At 40.4% G+C, this 22656-nt stretch overlaps 1 protein-coding gene across 1 annotated transcript in view; it reads left to right on the top strand.

The window, feature by feature from the left end:
* The window catches only part of LOC122815187 (anoctamin-2-like), a 2140961-nt gene that overhangs the window by 1573624 nt on the left and 544681 nt on the right, over positions 1 to 22656 (top strand). Inside the window, exons 19-20 of the mRNA XM_044087470.1 lie at positions 1844 to 1901; positions 2030 to 2130. Coding sequence (XP_043943405.1) covers positions 1844 to 1901; positions 2030 to 2130 — 159 coding nt within the window. The remainder of the gene's footprint in view (positions 1 to 1843; positions 1902 to 2029; positions 2131 to 22656) is intronic.

The raw sequence follows: 22656 nt of genomic DNA, 5'->3' as shown, positions 1-22656 counted from the left end.
TGCTTTTGCCATCCCTTTATTGAGAAACCTTATTATCACCCTTGAAGGGATGCCCGGGTGCTGCACTCTGAAGGCAGATGAGAACACTTATCCATGCACCCATATCCCAGGCAAAGTATAACAATAGATTCTTTGGTGCTCAACATACGTTCCGGAGGCTATTCAATTCCCTTTTCCCTTCCTCCAATAAAGAAGAAGAAAGTTTCTGATGTTCCACCCAGTCAATAGGTACTTATAGCAGCAGAAGAAATTTCCATGCAGCTAAGGAAAAGAGTCATCCAACTGACCCCAGAGCCCAATCAGAGTCCAGACTCAACTTGAGGTTCTTTTTAGTACCCAAGAAAACAAGGGACCTCTGACCTATTCTGGATCTGAGTCATTTAATTAATTTGTGAAACAGACAAAATTCCAGATGTTCACAATTCAGTCCATTTTGCCTCTACTGAGGAAGGATGATTGGATCTGCTCTGTAGATTTCTAGGATCCATACTATCATGTAAAGATAGAGAATCATTCAGTGCAATTCCTCTATTTCTGTATGGTGGCCAGTCACTGTCAATTCAGAGCCCTGCCTTTCAGTCTCACCACAGCCCCCAGGTTGATTACCAAGATAATGGCAGTGGTGGCAGTGCATCTTTGCCTTTGAGAGATCCAAGTTTTCCTATACCTCAATGATTGGCTCCTAACTGCTACCTCCGGGGAGCTGTAAGTGAATCATCTGTACCTTCTACTCCATCTAAACAGGATCTAGGGATCACAGTCAACCTATCCAAGAGTCATTTTAACCCAACACAACAGACAGTTTATCGGATGTCACCTGGATTCAATTCTACAGATCACCAGACTTCCTTTCCCCAGAGTGTTCTCCCTGCACCTCACAGCTATGCAAGTACTCCATCATCTTTCTTCTCCAGCAAGACTGATTCTTAATCTTTGAGGTAGGCTTCAACAGTTTTAATGGTACCACTAACCAGATTTTTTGTGAGAGTACTTCGATGGACCCTGGCTGTGTAATGGTCTCAAAGCATTCATCTGCTGCATATGAAAAGTTGCATCACTCGAGTCTGTAGACAACTTATATGCTGGTGAATAAAATCAATTTCAGTGACAGAAGGATATATAATTTCAAATGGATCCACCTGTGGCTGTAGTGACCACAAGGGAAGGAGAGCATTTCAAAGGGAGGATGGTGGTTCAAAGTACTTAGTCACACACAGACGTCAGTCTTCAAATCAGTATCTTGAAGATGTTGCAGGCATTCCAGGATGTCCTTCCCAAGGGTGTGATTTTGGTGGAGCCTCATTTCACTGCTGCCCCATCTTATTTGGAATCAGACCAAACAATGTAAAAAATTAATGGTTTTATTCCTCCATACTTTTAATCAGTTTTTCTCAGATTTTTTTTCTTTATAAAGTCTGCAAACTTCATATGAGATACCGAGTTCTTGTTTTACAAAGATTAGTTTGCATATCAGCAGCTAAATACCTTACAAAGCAACATGGAAACTTTTAATAGCATCTTAAATACTCTACTTTTTGTACATGTTGTTTTGTTGTTGAAGACCTTATTGGTGAACATATGAGAAACACAGCTCACTCCTTGCAGCTTTCTAAGAAGCCTTTGTAGGATACTAGGGACATTATTACACAAGATGTAATCTGTAACAGAAAATCACTGCAGTGCATATCACAGAATACTACTTAAGTTATGTGAAGGCAGTCAATTAATTAATTTATGTTTTTTTATTTCTTAAATTATAACCCAGAAAGAAGAATGTGTATTAAAAAGAGTAGCCATTGCCAGAAGGTGTCATTGGTGTAATAATTATTCCTCTGTATTTCAGGTTTGTTGGAAAACCAGGAAATTATGTGTATGTATTCAATGGCCATAGAATGGAAGAGGTAAGGAGCAGCATTGAAGTTCACCTTGTACACATTGTCATTTTCAGTCACTTATTTATGGCTACTTCATAAATTGGATCCTAAAAAGTTAGACTTCATCCTGTTTCCTTTCTCATTTATAATGACAGTGTGCCCCAGGAGGGTGTCTCATGGAGCTTTGTATTCAGCTAAGTATCATTATGCTGGGGAAGCAACTCATCCAAAACAATCTGTTTGAAATTGGGATCCCGTAAGTATGATGCTTAAATTATGTTACTCATGCACAGAAAGTTTTGTTAGCATTGCTGTTTCTAGACTGAATAAAGGAAAAAGTCTGTATTATTATCTCCCCAGAGTGTTCATACATTTATGTGATCTTTTTGGCAGAGTGTACTGTAGGTTGCATATTATCATTCATACAAGAACAGACCTTTATAGAGTATTTTTTCTGTTTCTGACATTTTAAATCTAGTTAGTATTTTTAGATTCAGCAAGGCCAGTTGTAATGCAAAAAGATTTCTTTATTTCTTAGTAAACTCAGTAAACATCATTCTCCCATTACAGCTCTCTCTCTCTTTCCATTTCTCCATCTCTGTCTCTCTCTCTCTCTCTCTCTCTATATATATATATATATATATATATATATATACACACACACACACATACATATACATATATATATATATATATATATATATATATATATATATATATATATATATATATATATATATATATAAGCTGTTAACAAGGTGTTTCATGTGGTCCAGTGGGTGCCAAGTTTGATTCCCTCAGCTTCCATTGCATAACTGTGTGACTCTGAGCAAGTCACTTAACCAGTCACTGCTCCCAAACTGAGTCTGAAAAAGTCAGGAGGTTAGTGCTCTAGTCCAGAAAACAAACAAATAAATAAATAGAGAAGATTATCCTAAAGGTCTTTTTTTCATTCAAAGAAAAAGCATGCATTTTATATTCTTTTTTGTTTACACCTTGCCCTGCAAGAGGAAATCAGTGACATAACTTGCAAATAGCACAGTTATCCTTTATTATATGAACTGTGTGGTTAGAGCTATATTGGAGAAGCTGCAATTAGGAGTCTGACTGCAGAAGAGGCAATTGGTATCCCTAGTGCTACAATAGTTGCTGGCCTGAATATTCAAGCTGCAGTCTAAAACATAATGTTATCTGGTAATACACAGAGCAAATTAATTGCATTATATATATGCACAGCATGTTACTCCAAATATTGGCCTGAATGATACAAATTAGGGCAACAGGGTTTATGAGCTAGGTTTAGTTGAAGATGGTCTTTATGTTAGTTTATGTGAAATGCATTGTATAACTCATACTATGTCAGTTTCTGCACTGTGTACATGCTAAACATTTGTACAGATATTAGCTTTCGAGAATGTAATCAGGAATGAAGTCACTATGACATTTAAAAGTATGAAAACTAAGAATTTAAATGCAAAATAATCATACATCAGAATTACAAAAGGTATAGCTTTAGGAAAATGATTACACCAGCCATGACATCTTTCCAAACTGCACAGCTATACATATGTGTGTGTGCCCAAATACAGATGTGCCCACACAGTGGAGAACATAAAAACCTTTACAGCCCAGATGTAGCTCCCATTCACACACCCATAGTAAAATCTGAAGCCATATTCTTTCCAACACTACATACTGTTCATAAGTTTTTTATCTAAATGACATTTAATGAACAGTGTGCCCAACGTGGTAACACTGTTTATCATAGTGGTGGTTTACCTTTTACCACCACCGCCACTGTATGGGGCATGTTACATGTGGCTGTGAAATATTCTGTATAAATGAACCATGTTACCAGTGCAAGGAAAAGTCTGATAGATGACTGCTGTCTCTGAAGGTGTATGCATGAAGTAGTAGTGCAGTGATATGGGAGAAGCTTGGTGACATGAAATGGAACAGGTCATCTTTGCACTCCTGAGTATACTGTCCCTACACAATACCATTAGTGATCTGTAGTGTAGCTAGGGTGGGATGAAGGATACAGCTGCCCTCGGATGTAGGGCATTCATCAAAAGTGTAGTACCAGTATTCATTTCTGTACCGGCATTTCTGAATAGTGGTGCAGAAATGAATTATAATACTGCCTTTAGATTGAAGTACTTCAGAGCTTCTTTTATGGTAACAGTTATGGGAAGCCACCAGTTACACATGGAGCAAGTGGTTTGCTACTGCCTTAAAATCAGAAACTTATTTTTGGTCTTTAACCTTTGACAGGTGCAAAAATGGGACCTGACTGGCTGCTGAGTTTTATGAGCACCAGATTGTATTGTAATGGACATTTTTTTTTTCCTTTTCAACTTACAATTCAGCAGCTCACTGCTACTCAGAGAACAACACTGGGTTCTAGATGAGCTCTGTACAGCTCTGCTAGTGATTGTATGCCTATGACTGACTGAACCTATGACTATAGTGATAAATGCAGTCTCATGGAAACAAAGATGCAGAGAAACCATAGTAACATTTTCTGAAAGTCTTACATGGTTATTACTCCAGCTATTTGCTTTTATTTGTTGGTTTGTTTGTTTATTCATTCATTTATTTTTGCTCATGTAAAAAGGCCAGTCCCATTACAGCACCAACCTGGGGTCAAAGTAGAGTCCTAAGTGATTTAAATAATGTTAAGGCAGTATGTAAGCAAGAGTACAGTTTGATCAAATCCAAACATAAGTATGTAACTGTAAGAATTGTCATCTAAAGCATATACATTTACAAGTGTACTTTGTTACATCTAACTGTGCTACAGAATTCAGTGTATAAGTTCAGAATACCAACGTAGATGAATGTACTAAAATTACTTGCTGAGAATATTTATTCAATATTTTCTTTGTAAGGCATTTACAGTGAAGAATTAAGACAGGGACAAAGTGCAGCAGTAAACTTAGTAAGGTGGAAGAAATAAAATAAATACATGAATAAAACTAAATTGCAAAAAATAGTAGAGAGAGTCAGACTGACTATTAACCTTTTCTTTTAATGCATTTATTAATTTCATACATATTGAATGTTGGCATGGATGGACATAAATTAATAGAAAAGAAAACAAACCATCGTAAACTTTTGTCATTTGAATGCAGAATATATATATGTTTTCTTTTTTAACAATTAGCATTTATTCTAACATTACATAAATTGCTCACCTTATCTTCCCTTAAATATCACTCCTTTTCCTCTTCCTGAACATTATTTTTCATGTATTGTTCTCCACAATTCCATTTATTTCTATATAGTTTTCTTCTTCACTTTTCTGAAGATTCCCACCTCCAATTAATTTAACTCCTTTACAATATTTGATATTTCAGTTATGAATGGTTTAGATTTTAATTTACATTTTCTAGTAATTACTTTTTTTGCAGTCAGTTGTAAATCCTTACTAAGTCCAGGTAATCCATTATTTATATCCTAGCTCAAAAGTATATACTTGGGTAGATTCATTTGCACCCCCAACATTCCTTACTATCCATATCAGTAGTAAGGACATTCCACCTTCTCATTGTTTTGTATTATCTTTTTAGTCTTTTCTCACATTTCCTTAGCTGCCATTAATAAAATCCTTTTTAATCCATATGTCTAAATGGTTCATTTTATCATGTCCTCCATAAATATGAGTTTTGCTGAAGCAATTCATGTGTGGGTACGTAATTCATAGTTATCTCATTTACTTTATGTCCTGAAAAAAATTGAAGTGCCTCAAAATGTTCCACAATACTGAAATGTCTTTTTCTTGATTTATCAATAAAGCATATGATCATATGCAAATTAGGCTAACTTTTCTTGAGTACAATAGCAGTTATATCCTTGAATTTGTGAGTTTCTTGTTTTCTTCTTCTAATGGCTCAACATATAAAGCAAATGATAAAAGGAAAGGAGGACACCCCTCCCTGACTCTTTGTTTGAAACACAGATTGTGGGAGAAGAACCACCCTACCTTAATTCTTGCCTCTTACGCTTTGTATGTCTTGTTACTTAAGTGCATCATTCTGTCAGGGAACACTGCTACTACTATTGCCCTACTAAATCCAAGCTGACTCTGCCAAATGCTTTCACTGCATCAAGACCATACAACAATAGCATGGCTTCTTCTACTGCATTATAATTGTTTTATTAATGCTGTCAAATATTTGCCTTCCCCTCCACAAAATCACAGTGATCCATATCCATCAGGTATGGCAACAGCTTTTTTATTCTTTAAGCTAGTATAAACTTAAACACTTGATAATCATGGTTTAAAATTAAAACTGGTCTATATGAAACTCGGTTTGAAGGGTCTTTATCCTCTTTAGGTAACATTTTCCAAGATGCTATTTTTGTCCCGTCTTTAAAATATTGTTAAACACAACCTTGCAGGTCTTTATTACTTTCTTCTGTCCTAACTTGGATAAAAAGCGAGGTAGAACACTGCTATAACTGTAAAAAACTTTATTACTAAAATACAGGATGAGCGCTTTCGGGATAACCCTTCATCAGATGTTATTCAAACATTGATACAAACATTTTATAAGAAGCTACAACCAATAGCACTCAATAGAAAACCCGCCTATTTTGTAAAATAGGTTTAATGGGTATCACTTCATTTAATCCTGGCTTCCTATTGGCCATTAAATCAACAATCCATTTGGTTTCCACTAATTCAGTCTGAAGCTTTATGTCACCCCCCCCCCCCCCCCCGCTGTTAAGTCTAACATTGACAATAGCCCGAAATTTAAAAGTATGTGTTGGGAATTCATTTACATGCCTACATAAAGCATTCCTTTCATCACCATTTCTGATGCTTGAAAGGTGTTGAAGAATCCTAATCTTAAACATATTATTTGTCTTCCCAACATAAAAACATGGGCATTGGCAACATTCAGCTAAATAGACAATATCTGTGGTGCGACAGGTAGCTTTCCCTTTAAAAAAGAACATTTTGTTTGTGACAGGATGTCTAAAATGTAAGTCTTTATTAATGTGAGAACAGGCTTTACAAAGCCCACATGCGGTAGTCCCTGTGGAGATTAAAACCTGATGTTGAACATTACAGTTTGAACGTTCCTTACAGAGAAGATCCTTTAAATTCTTATTCCTTCTGTACTTAAAACTGGGATTAGGTCCCAAAATATCCTTCAGACTGTGATCACTAGTGAGGATATTCCAGTTTTGTCGCACTATATTACAGATATCCTTGATGTTACTACTATAATTTAACATCAATTGCAGCCCCATATGTGGGTTGTCTTTATTGGTTTGATTCTCTTCATTCCTAGTTCGTTGTATCCAGGGTTTATACACATTAGACCTCAATTTTTTACTTTTATCAATAACTTTGTTCACCATAACAGGTTTGTAGCCTCTATTTTGAAAACAGTCTCTAAGCTTATCAATCTCTGCTTCAAAAGCAGAATCTAACAAGCAAAGCCTAGAGGCCCTACTAACTTGTCCTTGTACAATATTGGGGTATGTGTTCCTGGGGTGCATGCTATCATATGTTAAAAGAGTATTCTTCCAGCACTCTTTCCTAAATAATTTAGAATTAAAACCTGATCCATCTTGTTCTATACATACATCTAAAAAATCAATGGAATCATATGAACATTTAATCGTAAACCTAAAAAATGTTGTGGTTGAGTGTAGATATTCCACAAATTCTCGTAACATTTGCTTAGTGCCATCCCATAAAAGAAAAACATCATCTACAAAACGTAAATATAACTTTATATGGTCTTTCCAGAGGTCATTATTCAAAACATAAGTCTTCTCCCATTGGGAGAGTACCAAGTTGGCATAAGTATTGGCGCAGGGGGTGCCCATAGCTACCCCCTGCACCTGTCTATATAGGGAGCTAGCCCCCATAAAGACATTATTTTCTAGGACTAAAGTCAGCATAATCTTAATCAATGAGATTTTCTCTCTACTTACTCCCAAACCATCTAAAAGCTCACCTATATTGGTAATACCATAATTATTATTAATGACCGTAAATAAGTTTTGAACATCCATGGTAACCATCAGCAATTTTTCTGGACGTGCAATGTTGTTCATTTCACCTAATAACTTTAAAAAATGTCCTGTGTCTTTAAGGACATTATCCATTAGGTCAAGATATGGTTTGAGAGTGTATTCAACCCAAATAGAAATATTCTCGGTGACCCAACCCCTCCCAGAAACAATGGGTCGTAGGGGTGGGTCACTGAGAGATTTATGAATCTTGGGTAATGCTTTGAATATCGGAGTGACCGGTTTATTTATCAAAAGAAAATTATACGTCTCTTCAGATATAAGCATGTCATTTAATAATTTATCTAAACAAAAAACTACTCTATCAGCTATTTGTTTCACACCTAATGGGTTTATCTGAACATAGGCACTTTGGTCTTGCAACAACTCACTTAATTTTGTATCATACCAGGCAGTGTCCAACAACACCACTGCTCCTCCTTTATCAGCATTTTTTATTAATAGATCCTTATTTTCAGTAAGGTTCTTTAGAGCTATCCTTTGCTTGGGGGTTAAATTATAGAATTTACTAAATTCACCCTCTTGATAGTATTTCATTAAGTCATGCTCACAAGCATTGATAAATAAACTGAGCGCTGGTGTTAGTTGTGGAACAAATCCACTAGGTTTTCTAAGTGGAATTTCATTCAAATTACTATTGCCAAACAATAGTTTCAGGGCTACATTTCTACAGTATAACATAACATCAATTAACATTTCGTTATATGTAGCACATTTACTGGGATCAAAAGTCAGTCCCTTATTTAATACTGCCAGTTCATCTTCATTCAAAATATAAGATGATAAGTTAATAACAATACCAGTATCATCAGTTGTAGTCAATTTAAAGTTCTTCTCCTTTTGTCTGTCCCTCTGTCCTCGCTCAGAGACCTTTTCCAAGAGCCTTTCTTTTTCACAGGCGCGGGTAACAGATCCAGAAAATTCCGTTTTGCCATCTGCGTTTTTGGCCGCGCTCCCATGTTGTTATCACTGGAAGTAGTGGGCCCAGAAACACCTCCTATGGACGAACATCCTGGTTGCATAAAATCAGGAGTTGAAGCACTTTCCATAATGGAATCAGTACCTTTTCGTATAGAGCAGCTTTCTACAACTGTTGGATTAACAGCTGAAGCGTTGATGATAGCAACGTCGCCATTCTCTTGTGCAGAGTAATCACCTGTAGTTGTTGACATCTTCGAACTCGTTCCTATTCCACTCTCCTTAAAACACTGTTTTTCTTGATGTTGAGTAGGTGTGGGAAACGAATTGCTGTGGGTAACTGATGTCGTAGAGTTCATACTACCTTTACGGCCCCTTCCTTCCGATGTACGTTCAGCCAATCTCTTTCCAGTATGACCAGAGGGCTTGAGATCATTCGCTCTCGGCCATACAAAGATGTTACCGTTCGAAAAGTCTTCGAAATCTCTTTGTAATTTGCCCATTTTTTGTTTCCTTATTCGGTTGTCATTTTCAGTAAAGGAAACATATAGTGCTTCCAATCGCTCAATGCTCTTAGCGTCACTATATTCATGTTCTAGTCTGCTTTGTAAATCAGTTACTTCCTTTTTCAAGCCTTCTAATTCTGGAGAGAAGAACTCATTAAGAAGTTCCATGTACTTAAAGCTTGTGCTGATATTTAAGGACTGCCATTTTGCTAAAAGTTCCGGGTAGCGATCACCCTGTGCAGGCATGCACAGGATTCTCATACCCCTCGGAACTATTCCATATTCAGTGCAGGCTTCTAGATGGTGAGTTTGCCATTGGAGCCGTTGTAATTTACTCACTTTATAATTTAAGTCCCGTATCATTTCCTCAAAGTTTTTATCCATGGCAACCGGCTTCATATTTCCTACCAAGCCTGCTTTACTTACTGCAAAACCCAAGTTAAGCAAAGGATTGTTGTTGTTAAAGACTCTCTTAGGATGCCATATTCCATTGTCAGTGGCTCGCCCTCTATCAGAGAGAGAGCAACGTTCTGAGGTGATATTCAATTCCATAGCATGCACAGTGCTGTATAACACAAGTAAATCAAAACAACAAATCCAGTACTGTGCCAAAGTCCAACCAAGCAAATAAGAGAAAAAGAACGATCCTGGATAAAAAGCGAGGTAGAACACTGCTATAACTGTAAAAAACTTTATTACTAAAATACAGGATGAGCGCTTTCGGGATAACCCTTCTTGATACAAACATTTTATAAGAAGCTACAACCAATAGCATTCAATAGAAAACCCGCCTATTTTGTAAAATAGGTTTAATGGGTATCACTTCATTTAATCCTGGCTTCCTATTGGCCATTAAATCAACAATCCATTTGGTTTCCACTAATTCAGTCTGAAGCTTTATGTCACCCCTGAATTTAAGTCTAACATGTGTTGGGATACCCAACACATACTTTTAAATTTCGGGCTATTGTCAATGTTAGACTTAACAGCAGGGGGGGTGACATAAAGCTTCAGACTGAATTAGTGGAAACCAAATGGATTGTTGATTTAATGGCCAATAGGAAGCCAGGATTAAATGAAGTGATACCCATTAAACCTATTTTACAAAATAGGCAGGTTTTCTATCGAGTGCTATTGGTTGTAGCTTCTTATAAAATGTTTGTATCAATGTTTGAATAACATCTGATGAAGGGTTATCCCGAAAGCGCTCATCCTGTATTTTAGTAATAAAGTTTTTTACAGTTATAGCAGTGTTCTACCTCGCTTTTTATCCAGGATCGTTCTTTTCTCTTATTTGCTTGGTTGGACTTTGGCACAGTACTGGATTTGTTGTTTTGATTTACTTCTGTCCTAACTTCCAAACTTCCACAGAAATACATCTGTTTTTGGACACTTCCCTTTTGATTGATTATACAGCACCACTTTGAAGTCATATCTTCATGTCTTCACTATTAATTCTCGAGTCTCATATCCTCCTAACCTTAATATAATTATGTATTCCATAATATTTCCATTTGTGCTTTTTATTGATTTTCCAGTTCCTCTGCTTTTTACATCTTTTCATAAAATGTCTGAAATATCTCTAATACCATTGTAGGATCTTTGGTTATTTTTCATAGGCTTTCTAAGTTTGGCAGCAACCATTTATACATTCTGTTACCTTAGTCATTGTATTAATAGTTTACTTGCTCTGGAGGTATCAAAAAACATGCTTAAAAGCAATCTCTCTAATAAGCTCATGCATATTATTCAAATGCTGCCTTATGGTCCCTTTAGTACTCTGCAGTTGTTCCTGTTCTTGCTCTGCAAGATTCCCCTTCATATGTAATACCTTAAGCTTTAATAATCCCTCTAAATAACTCGTATTACATCTTTCCTGTATTTCCTTCTCTCTTATTTCTGCTATATTCTTTAAACTCCATTTTCATTTTATCTTATTCCATAGGTATCCCTTCTGAAGAAATGTATGTCTTTCCTAGTAATTCTTGAATTATTTCCACTACCCAATATTTAAATTCCTGTCTTTTTAACAGATAAATAGAAACGCACCATAGACTCATTTGCCCTTTGTTACTCTACATCTCTGTCATAGTTTTTATTGGTGAATGATCAAAAATAGTTACTGGATATGTTTCAAAGCTATTAATTAAAGATCCATGGTCCTGTGAAATATAATATGTTATGTTGTCCCATATCACCTTCATTCTTGCTGGTTGGGTTTGGAGCCGAAACTCGGCTCTGACTCAGCTGTATACCAAAGCTCGAGAGCTTCTACTGGCTCAAGGCTAAGTTCTATCCCATGGTGCTTAGCGGCTGTTCCCCAGATCTCATTTGCCGCTTGATGCTTCGGGATTGTCTTCGCTGTCTCAGGCTTATAAAATTTGATATTTTATACCTTAATACTGGTGATCTTCTAAATACTGTCTATTATAAACTATTAGTCTTATAGTAATAGGCTTTGTGCTAATTTTTTTCTTATCTTTGGTAATTTTTTTCCCTTGCAGCTGCTTTTTTTTTCCTTTGGGCCTTGTCGTCTCTTCAATAATCCATTTTTAGTTAGAGGATTCTTGTCCCTTTCTCTTCCCCTCTTAGGAGTCACAGTTTAAGTTAGAGGTGTCTCCTCAGGTTGGAGGAGATAGTCGTTTAACTTAGAGACTTCTCCTCCTCCCTTTCCTTCCTCTACTCAGTTGTCGGGTCCGAAAAACATAGTACTCTCTCGGTTCCATCTGCTTCATCGGAACCATTACAGAGCCAAAAAGGAATCAGTCACCATCCTTGGAGCCTGTTATTTCGGTGCCGCAATCTCCTTTATTACAGTTGGTGGCAGGTAGCTACAAATCATAGAGTCATTCCTCTAGATCCTCCAAGCTATCAGACGATGATGTGGAGTGGATAGTGAAGAGGTTGCTCCAGACTCTGGCCCTAGCAGTAATTCTCTCGAGCGCATCCCATTGGATCATGGAGCCGACAACTGTACCTACAATTACCCCTATTTCTCCTCTGACTCGGACGAGTTTGGAGTCAGACAGTATGGAAGTCATTGTGCTGGAACCACCTGAGCCAGTAATCACTACTGTTATCTCAGCTCCAATGTCTGCTCCGATCTCCTCAATGCTGTCGTCCATCGAGGGACCTGGGGGCCGACACTCCCTGGTCGGCTCTGGGGGGGGGGGGGGGAGTCGAGTCAGACTCTTGTTGGTACCAGCTCTCCCACTCGGCACCTCGGCTCAGGTGAGTTCATCTCCCACATCAGCCTCAGAGCCACCTCCTCAGTGCCGCGGAGATCTCCCGGCCTCTCAGGGCCGGAGTCTCTTTTGGCCTGGGACCACAGTGCCTTCAAGGTGATGCAGAGTGTGCTTTCCACTGAGTCTGCTCAACCTTCGGCTCCAGCCTCTCTTCCCCTAAGGGACCTGTGTCCACCTCTTTATTATCCCCCATCACCCACAGAGTAGAGAGCCAGTGTCCCAGGAAGCCACAATGGGTGGATCCTCCTTTTCCGATACCTCCCTGGAGCATCCCCCAGAGGAGGTCCCACAGAAGAGACAGCGTAAGAGAAAGCACTTAGACTTCCCTAAGTTTGTCACTTCTGATACTGACTTAGAGGATTCAGGAGGGTCCCCACGGTCACCCTCTGAGGATGTCTCTTTTTCAGATGTCTTGGAGATCCTTAAGCAGAGGGGTGGCTGGAAGTCCCTTTCCCCTTCTGAAAATGAGTCGGTATACATGCAGGCGTTTGACTCTCGCCCCACCACCTCTTGGATGTCTCCACCTTTCGATCCTTTCCCGGGTTTGGTGAGTCGAAAGATGTGGGACTGTCCAAACTCAGTGAACCCCATTTGAAGGAGGCCTAATAAATTCATTCCAGCCCCAGACGATAGGCAATATTTAACAAAAGGGGTTCCTGTAGATGGAATGGTGGTGGCGGTGGCCACAAAGAAGGAGTTAGCTGAAACTTCTGTATCTGTCTATCCACTGAACAAGGACTCTCGTACGATGGACAGATATGGGACGCGTATGTTCTCCTCAGTGGCCTTTACCTTGTGGTCGTTGAATTATTTGTCACATTTCATGTGACTTCAGAGGGATCTCCTAAAAGAGCTAGGAGATACCCTACAAGATGCTGCAGCCCAGGACTTAACTGATAAGGTTAATTCCCAGCTTGCAACCTTAACCTCCATCTCTAACTCCTCCATGCGTCTCATATCCTATGCAGCCAATGGAGCAAGCAGGGCAGCAGGCACAGGAATAGCTCTTCATAGACATTCCTGGATGAGCCTTTGCGAGTTTGTCGAACCCTTCTGATCTTCCTTTATTGACACTCCCTTTGATGGCTCATCCTTGTTCGGGCCAAAAGTTAAAGATACTCTCACCAGGAGCCAACAAGATGGTAAGACTCTGCCTCTTATGTTAATCTGACCATATATCTCATTCCCTCTCTACTTTCACTGGCTTGTGTGAGTAATCACAAAATCATCATTTTTGAAATCCCTCCCCTTCAACTATTTAAATTTATTGGCCATCCTACTGTATTCCGTAGTACCAGAATACAAAAGTGACCGCCCCTTTCAATCCATCTTGCTGTTTTAAAAATAGTAACTCTCCACTAAACATTAACTTTTTAAACAGGTAAAACTTAAGTAACCTACTTTCACATATAACTTCTCTAGTGCACACTGCAGTGTGCATTTTTTTTCATCTTACCTTTAAGCATTCCTGTGACTAGCACTTGCTCTAATACCGGCTGGAAAGCACTGGGAAGCCTTAAACTGATACAAGCACTCAACTCTCCTTATTAATAAGGAGAAATTAATAGTAGGCACTAAACAGCCTATAATTGCAAAGTACCTTGCTAAGGTAAGGGAAAACAGCTCCTGTACTTTACAAAAAAAAAAACACCAAACCAGGCATGTCCAAGGGTCAGCTTCCGGTGATTTCTCCTGTCCACCTGGTGAATCTGGGCATACTGGGGCAATGCAGCAGTTGCCTCATGTACACAGACAACCCTCTCCTTCTACCACCCAACACTACAGCCTGTGAGAGATGCACTTACATAGCCAAAATGTAAGCAAAGCTCTCTCCACCCAAGATTGTGCTAGACAGTCAAGAGGAGAAGGTTAACACCCACACTACACCTCAAGTAACACATAGCCCTTCTAAACCCACAACACCCACATATAGCAACACTAACTCCACATATGTAGAGGCCCTTAACTGTAACCTGCCCAAGCAATAAGGACCTCTGAAGCTGAAACGCAAACAAACACCATTCACAACCAAAGTGTCACATAGTTCACAACACCAGTGTGTCACCCAGCAACAGCCCCTAAGGCAAGACAAGGTACCTAACACTTTAGTCATAGGTGACTCTATAGTCCGGCACACTGATGTCTCACTCACCATGTTGAACAAGGAGAAAATTACAGTCAGCTGCCTGTCAGGTGCCAGGATCCGCCACATAACGCATGCACTCAAGTCACTCCTCAACAAGTACAAATATGACTCTGTCATTGTCCATGTTGGAGTGAATGACTTGAGACATACCTCCCTGGACTACATGAAAAGAAACATGGAACAGCTTTTGGATCATGTGGCCCAGGCAGGTATGACCCTAGCCCTGAGTAGCATCCTGCCTTCGTCCAGAATGATACCACAATATAAGGACAAAATGATTGACTTCAACAATTGGCTAAGCTTCTGGTGTCATTCAAAGGGGATTCAGTATCTGTCTGCCTGGGAAGACATGATCGACAAAAAACGATGCTTTCCCAGAGATGGTCTGCACCTGTCGCCCCTGGGATTCAGGTTACTGGCTAAGGCTCTTGCCACCCCTATAGTGCCTTTTTTAGGCGAAGTTCAAAGGACAAAACTGCCACTGTAACGGGTACAAGCACGCAAAATCTGAAGGTAATGCTACTTAATGCTAGAAGTCTAAACCTCAAAATGCACTCTCTCAAGGCACTCCTAAAAATGGAGAACATCAATATCTGTGCAGTAACTGAGACCTGGTTTAAGTTTCCAGAGAGCACCCCTGCAGTACCAGGCTACAACTCTTACCACACTTTTCGGCCACCAAACCAGGACCGAAACACTAAAGGTGGAGGAGTGTCAATATTCACCAAGGATATTCACACCACCAGGCTAGTTGCCCAACACAATGCATCTGAAATTCTCCAGGTGCAACTAACACTAGGTAAGACTGCAATCTAAATTGTAGCTTGCTGCAGATCCCCCACCTTACCCCAAGATTCTCACTACACCTTTCTAAACATACTGTAAAATATTAAGATAGAACCAAACACCCTAATACTGGGTGATTTTAACTACCCTGCCATTAACTGGGAAAACTACTCATGTACCAACACCTTTGCCCAACGGTTCTTTGAATTCATAAATTCCAACACCCTGGATCAACTAATCCATAGTCCCACCAGAGGCTCCAATATCCTAGACTCGGTCATTACCAACATGAGAAATCGATGCTCCACACCTATGGTCACCCCCTTGTTAGTCAGGTCTGACCATAAGCTAATCACCCTTAACATGACATCCCACCCCCACCCCCCAGTAAGGAAACCTCCATAAGAAACTCCTCCAAAGCAGCTTCATGCTACTCAGGTCAGAAGTGACAAACTTCATGACACCCATGCAGACGGAAACTGAAAGTTCAACTGCTGAATCCCACACTAAGGCACTGTATGAGCACATCCACTCATGCATGAATCATGCCACCTCAAATAGAACCAAGATGCTCTCATTCAAAAAAAAGGAAGCCAGTCCGGTGGTCCCCTGCCATAAACAAACTTTACAACAAAAGGAAGAAACTGTTGCAGAAAAGAGGAAAATCCCAGGATGCAAAAAACTCCCTTACCAGCATCAGTAAGAAGCTGAGATCTCTCATAAAACCCTCCAAAGCTAGTTACGAAAATAAAATTGCCAAAGATTCCAAAGACAACCACAAGGCATTCTATAACTATGTCAAGAATCTAAATGGCAATGCTCAGATCTGCTCTGAGCTAAAACAGAATGGCATTAAATATACTGATCCCAAGGATATTGCCAGTATCCTGGCAGATCGAATCAGTGCCAACTTCACCCCCCTCTCACCCCCTAAATGGCCCATCTTAATACTGGAAGATTGCCAAATTCCGGTAATAACGGCCACACAGGTAAAAAATGCACTCTCCAAAGCTAAGAATACAGCATCCATGGGACCAGATGCCATTCCGGGCTGTGTATTATATGAACTACAAAATGAACTGGCACCTCACCTAAGTGTCATGTTTAATCATAGCCTCACCTCAGGTTTCATGCCCACTGAGTGGTGCACAGCTACAGTTATCCCACTCCACAAGGGGGGATTCACCTTGGATCCTAGAAACTAACATGCCATCAGTCTGACGAGTCTTATCTGCAAGGCCATGGAGCATATTATCATGGAACTTATAAACAAAGACATTGGCAACCTTCAAACACTGGACCCCACCCAGTTTGGGTTTGTAAAGGGCCGATCTTGTCTCCTGAACCTGATTGACTTCTTCGAATCAGTCTCTAGAGCCATGGACAAGGGTAAGGTGGTCCACACAGCCTATCTAGACCTTGCCAAGGCCTTTGACACCATCCCCCACTCTGGAATCATAGATAAACTTACTAAGCTGGGCATTAATCTGTACATCACCCAATGGGTTGCTAACTGGCTTACTGATAGAACCCACACTGTAAATGTAGCCGACTCCAAATCCAGCTCCAGACAAGTGAGAAGTGGAGTACCTCAGGGTTCAGTCCTGGGACCGCTCTTGTTTGGCATCTACTTCTCTGAAGTACAGGCCAACACTAAGTGACTCTGGCTAACAAAGTTCACAGATGACTGCAAACTGGGAGCCATTATTGAATCCCCAAATGATGTGGATACTCTACAAAAGGGCCTTACAGAAACAGATGCTTGGTGCCAGAGCCATGGGCTCAAGCTCATTGCCAAGAAATGTATAGTTATCCCCTTTGGAAAAAAACATGTACACATGAATTACCATTTAGGTGGCAGTATACTAAACACCGAAAGTGTGATAAGAGACTTAGGGACACAGGTGGACAGTGGTCTCACCTTCGATAACCACATTGCCACAACAGTCAGGAAATCCTTCTATGTGGCACACCTCATCACTAAGGGCTTTTCATCCAGAAAAAAGGAGGTCATTGTCCCACTGTACTCATCCCTCATTAGACCCATTACAGAATACAACACCCTGTTTGATATGTACCTCTCAAGACATCTGCAACAACTGGAAAGGCTGCAGAAATACCTCACTAAAGGAATCACAGGCCTAAAGCAGATGCCCTATGCTGACTGCCTTAAAAAAACTCCAGCTATACTCTCTCGCATATCGTCTACTCATAGGCGATCTCTGCTTAACATACAAGGCCGTGTCAAACCCAGAGCTGTTGGACATGCTACACTTAAAGAAATCCCAATCCCTCAGAGCAACACGCTCCAGGGATCTAAACCTTGTCATCACAATAAACAAAACATGCTGGAGGGATAGGTTCCTGACCCTGAGACTCCCCATATTCTGAAATAGATTGCCCATACATGTCAAGCAGTGTGCCTCTTTGGCCCTCTTCAAAAGGAACCTTGACTATTGGATGGGAGAAAGGAAATTCACCCCGGGGATCACATCAGCCACCCTGCTAGACAGGGATCCAGGGAAGTAAATAGTGTGGGAAGAAATAGCCAGGGAATTGTTATGGCTAGGCTTGTATAGGCCCTAGGGCTAATAGCCTAGTACCAGCCTATGAACCTACTATTGGAGTCTGTTTTTCTGCCCCTACCAGACCTTATCCTAAAGGTCAAAAGAATGGAAAAATGTGGTTCCATAAGTCCAAAGGAGCCTTATCTGACACTCGTGGTATTTCTTCCCCCAGGGGCAGAGGGGGAAATAACAGAAGACACCATCCATGCAGAAGAGAGGGTCCGCATAACCAGGGTGACAGAGATATGTTCTCTGGTAGGCCTTTCCAGTGCTCCTGAAAGGATGCCTGCCTGTCCACCACTGGAGGCAGTCGGGAAGGAGATTATCACTGTACCCAGAAGCCTGGCTAAATTTGATTCAAGACAAATGGGTACAGTCCATTATATCCAGGGGTTACAGCATTCCTTTTCACTGTCCACCTCATCTGTCAAAGTTTATCCCAGACATTCCACCCAGTCAAATGGATCAAGCAACACTAGAAATTTAAATGTTAGAAAAAAAGAGTCATCCAAGAAGTCTCCACAGACCAGCTAGGATCCGGAATTTACTCAAGGTTCTTTTTAGTTCCAAAAAAGACAGGGGACGGGAGACCCATATTGGATCTCAGCAGACTAAACAAGTCAGTGAAAAAGTCAAAGTTCCAGATAGTAACACTCCGGGCTATACTCCTGTTTCTGGAAAAAGACGATTGGATGTGCTCCTTAGATCTTCACAATGAGTACTACCACATAAAGATGGACAGGTTAGCAAGAAGATTTCTACGCTTCTGACTGGAACTAGTCATTACCAATTCAGAGCTCTGCCCTCTGGACTCAGCACAGCCCCCAGGGTGTTTACTAAATGCATGGCAGTAGTCACAGCTCATCTGAGACGTCAGGGATTCCAGGTATTTCCTTACTTAGACAACTGCCACAACCAAGCAGCTACTAATTAAAGCAAGAAACTACACCATCCATCTCTTCTCAAAACTAGGCATTACTATAAATGCAGAAAAATCTGCCTTGTTGCCATCACAGCGTATTACCTTCATTGGTGCAGATTTAAATACAAATGACATGTTGGCAAAACTTCCTCAAGAAAGGATCCAAACGTTACACAGTCAAGTGCTTACCTGACTCAACAAGAAAAAAGTACAGGCAAGATTTGCCCTTAAAGTCCTAGGCTCTATGGCAGTGACGATAACACTACTTCCCCTGGCATGACTTCACATGCGAATATTGCAGTGGCTAATCTTCGCTCAATGATCCATACAGGAGTTACCCATGTCTCACAAGATCCTCAGAAAAGACTCCTTCAAGAAGGACCTACTTTGGTGGGTCCAGTCCACTCAGGTAACAATGGGCAGACCTTTTGTACCTCCCCAACCTGTTGCTACAGTAACCACGGAGGTGGGGGGGGACATTATCTGGAACAGACGGTCCAAGGAGTTTGGAAAGATCACTAGTACCATTTGCACATCAATGTCCTAGAGATGAGGGCAGTGCTTCTGGTGTTGCAAGCATTTCAGAACTCACTTCCCACGGGGACTATTGCAATTCAGACAGACAATATGTCGGTGGTATGGTACATCAACAAACAGGGGGGAACCAGAGCCTATGCCTATTTTGAGAGGCCCAGAGAGTTTGGCAATGCGTGATATCTTCTCAGTGTTTTCTGACAGCAATCCACTTCCTAGGGAAATCCAACGTTATAACAGTCAGGCTAAGCAGAGCGATTCTCATGCCTCATGAGTGGTCCCTCAGTCAGGATGTTGCAAATCGAATTTTTCACAGATGGGGCCAGCCTTGCTGTGACCTTTTTGCCACTCCCTTCAATACCAAATGCAGCAACTACTTTGCCCTAATCTCCCCTCCGGGAGAGTCACCGAGGGATAGACTTGTTCACAATTGGCCCCTGGGACTTCTTTATGCCTTTCCCCCTTTTCCCTTGATTTCAAAGGTTATCCAGAAAGCAAAGTCATTGAGTTGCAGGTTAATTCTCATTGCGCCATACTGGCCTCGTCAGATTTGGTTCCCTTTTCTTTGGCCCCACCTTCAGGAGGACCCATGGATCCTGGACCCAGGGCCGGATCTTCTGATGCATTAGTCAAGAACACTCCACCCTGCCCTCCACAGCCTCAAGCTGACAGCTTGGCTTCTCCACTTCCGATCTTAGCCAGGCTTCTGGAATTATCCCCTGCAGTGTGTTACATTCTAGTCTCCTCGCACAAGCAGACGACTAGGAAACTTTATGCAAGCAAATGGAAGAGGTTCTCTTGTTGGGCTAACAAAAAACACATAGATCCCTTTACAGAATCTATACCTGCAGTTCTGGAATTTCTGACAGAAAATTTTAATCAAGGAGCAGCGGCAGCCACTATTCGAGTTCAGCTAGCTGCTATTTCTGATTATCATGTGGGAGACTTCGGATCTAGTGTAGTGTCCCATAGACTATGCAAAGCTTTCTTCAAGGGTACTTTTCTGTTAAGACCACCCTTCAGAGAACCTCCTCCTTCTTGGGACCTCAATCTAGTATTATCATCTTTGATCCTGCCTCCTTTCGAACCAGCATCATCTTGTTCATTAAATTTTTTATCTTGGAAAACACTCTTCCTGACAGCAATTACTTCAGCTAGGAGAGTATCAGAGTTGCAAGCCTTGTCTATCCATCCACCCTGTTTGATCTTCCACAAAGATAGAGTTTCCCTCAAAACAAATCCTTCCTTCTTACCGAAAGTTTGTTCTCAAGCAAATTTAAACCAAAATATAGAATTGCCACTGCTTTTTCCTAACTATGGCAACAAGGCAGAGTATAAACTCCCCCAACTGGATGTGCTTAGGCAGTTGAATTTTTACTTGCATAGGACTAAAGAATTCAGAAAGTCGGACCAATTGTTTGTCTCCAATTCAGAAAATAAAAAAAGGTTTGGCAATCTCAAAAGTTACCTTGTCCAAATGGCTTACTGAGACCATCACCTATGTCTGTGATTCCCACAATAAAGAACTGCCAGGAAAGGTTAAAGGGCATTCAACTAGAGTGGTATCTACCTCCATTGCCTTTCAATCCAACCTTCCATTAGATTCAATTTCTGCTGCTGCTACATAGGTTAACCCTCATACGTTTATTATTCATTACAAAGTAGATGTGGCCTCCCAGAACAGGGCATCCTTTGGTTCCACTGTCCTGAAGAGTTTATTCCCTTGAGCCACCCAAGGAAAAGGTGTTGGGGACTCTGTCCCAACCAGCAAGAATGAAGGTGAGATAGGACAACATAACATAAAGAAGTTATGTACTCACCATAATGTTCCATCTTTGTTGTCCAGTATCTCACCTTCAGTCTTGCGTCCCACCCAGCCATCCCCCTCCTGGAGATTATAGAGGAAATTTCTCAAATTTGGCAGATAAGGCCTGATTCCCTTCTTGCCTTTTCTTGTTAACTTTTTGACAATATGTTTCAAGTATTAAGAAAACCCATCAAAAGCTAGGCATGCTCTATAGAAATAACCGCTTTCTCTCCAACTCCGCAAGGCAAACTATTGCTAATACCTACCTCCTACCCTCTCTGTTATATGGAGCCTCTCTACTAACTAACATATCTTCTTCCAACACCTCTAAACTCGAAACTTGCTATAATAAAATCTCCAAATTCGCAACTAAATCCAAAACCTCTACTCACCACTGCTTAACCCTACAATCTCTGAACTGGCTGGAACTCCCAAACCTCCTAGACTATTTCCAACTAACCACTGCCCACAAATTAATATTCTATCCAGATAAATGCCCAGCCTTAACAAACATCCTTCCCCCTTACATCCCAACCAGATCTTTGAGATCTGAACACCAAAACTGAATCTCTGTCCACAAACCCAAACGCCCTGCAGGCCAACACCTTCTCTCTTTCACTGTTGGCAAAAAATGGAACTCTCTCCCTCCTTCACTCAGGACTACTCCTAACTCTGAATCCTTCAAAACCCTACTTTTCTCTTACCTATCCACTAAACATAAATGCTCCTGCTTTCACCCTACATAACTATCTTAAGAATTTCCCCTTTGAGCTCTTCATTCTCCTGCTTTTCTCTGCACTATTACCTCTTTCTGTTATCCTAATTAAACCCAAGCTAACATACTCAGACTAAGCATCCTCTCTCTCTTGACTCCAAGTATTGTATATATGGTAAATATCAACTAGGTCATATATACTTATTGTCCAGTCAATCTAAACCTACTATCCTGAATGTAAATACCTACAAACTGTGCTACCTATGTCAAATTGTATTTCAATGCCAATTTATCCCCTATACCTGATTGCATATATGTATTTTCCACTGTATTATGTAACCTTTGTATCCATTTATGTATGTACTTACCATTGCATTATGTAACCTTGTAACCATATTGCTCATTGGAGCTTTTCTCACCGGGCCTCCACTGAAAATGGGCACACCACTGGCCCAGTGGACTTCCCCGGTAACCAAACTGAAATAAATAAAATAAATAAATAAATAAATTATCATGTGAGATTGTTCAGTCTCGACGTTCATTTTTTACTGATGGATTCTGAGCTGTTCCATTGGCTCCAGT

Source organism: Protopterus annectens, chromosome 11.part0 (assembly GCF_019279795.1).
Source record: "Protopterus annectens isolate FY-2018-M chromosome 11.part0, PAN1.0, whole genome shotgun sequence".
In the NCBI taxonomy this organism is placed as follows: domain Eukaryota; kingdom Metazoa; phylum Chordata; order Ceratodontiformes; family Protopteridae; genus Protopterus; species Protopterus annectens.
The sequence above is the reverse complement of the archived record's forward strand: the minus strand, read 5'-3'. Positions and strand labels throughout refer to the sequence as shown.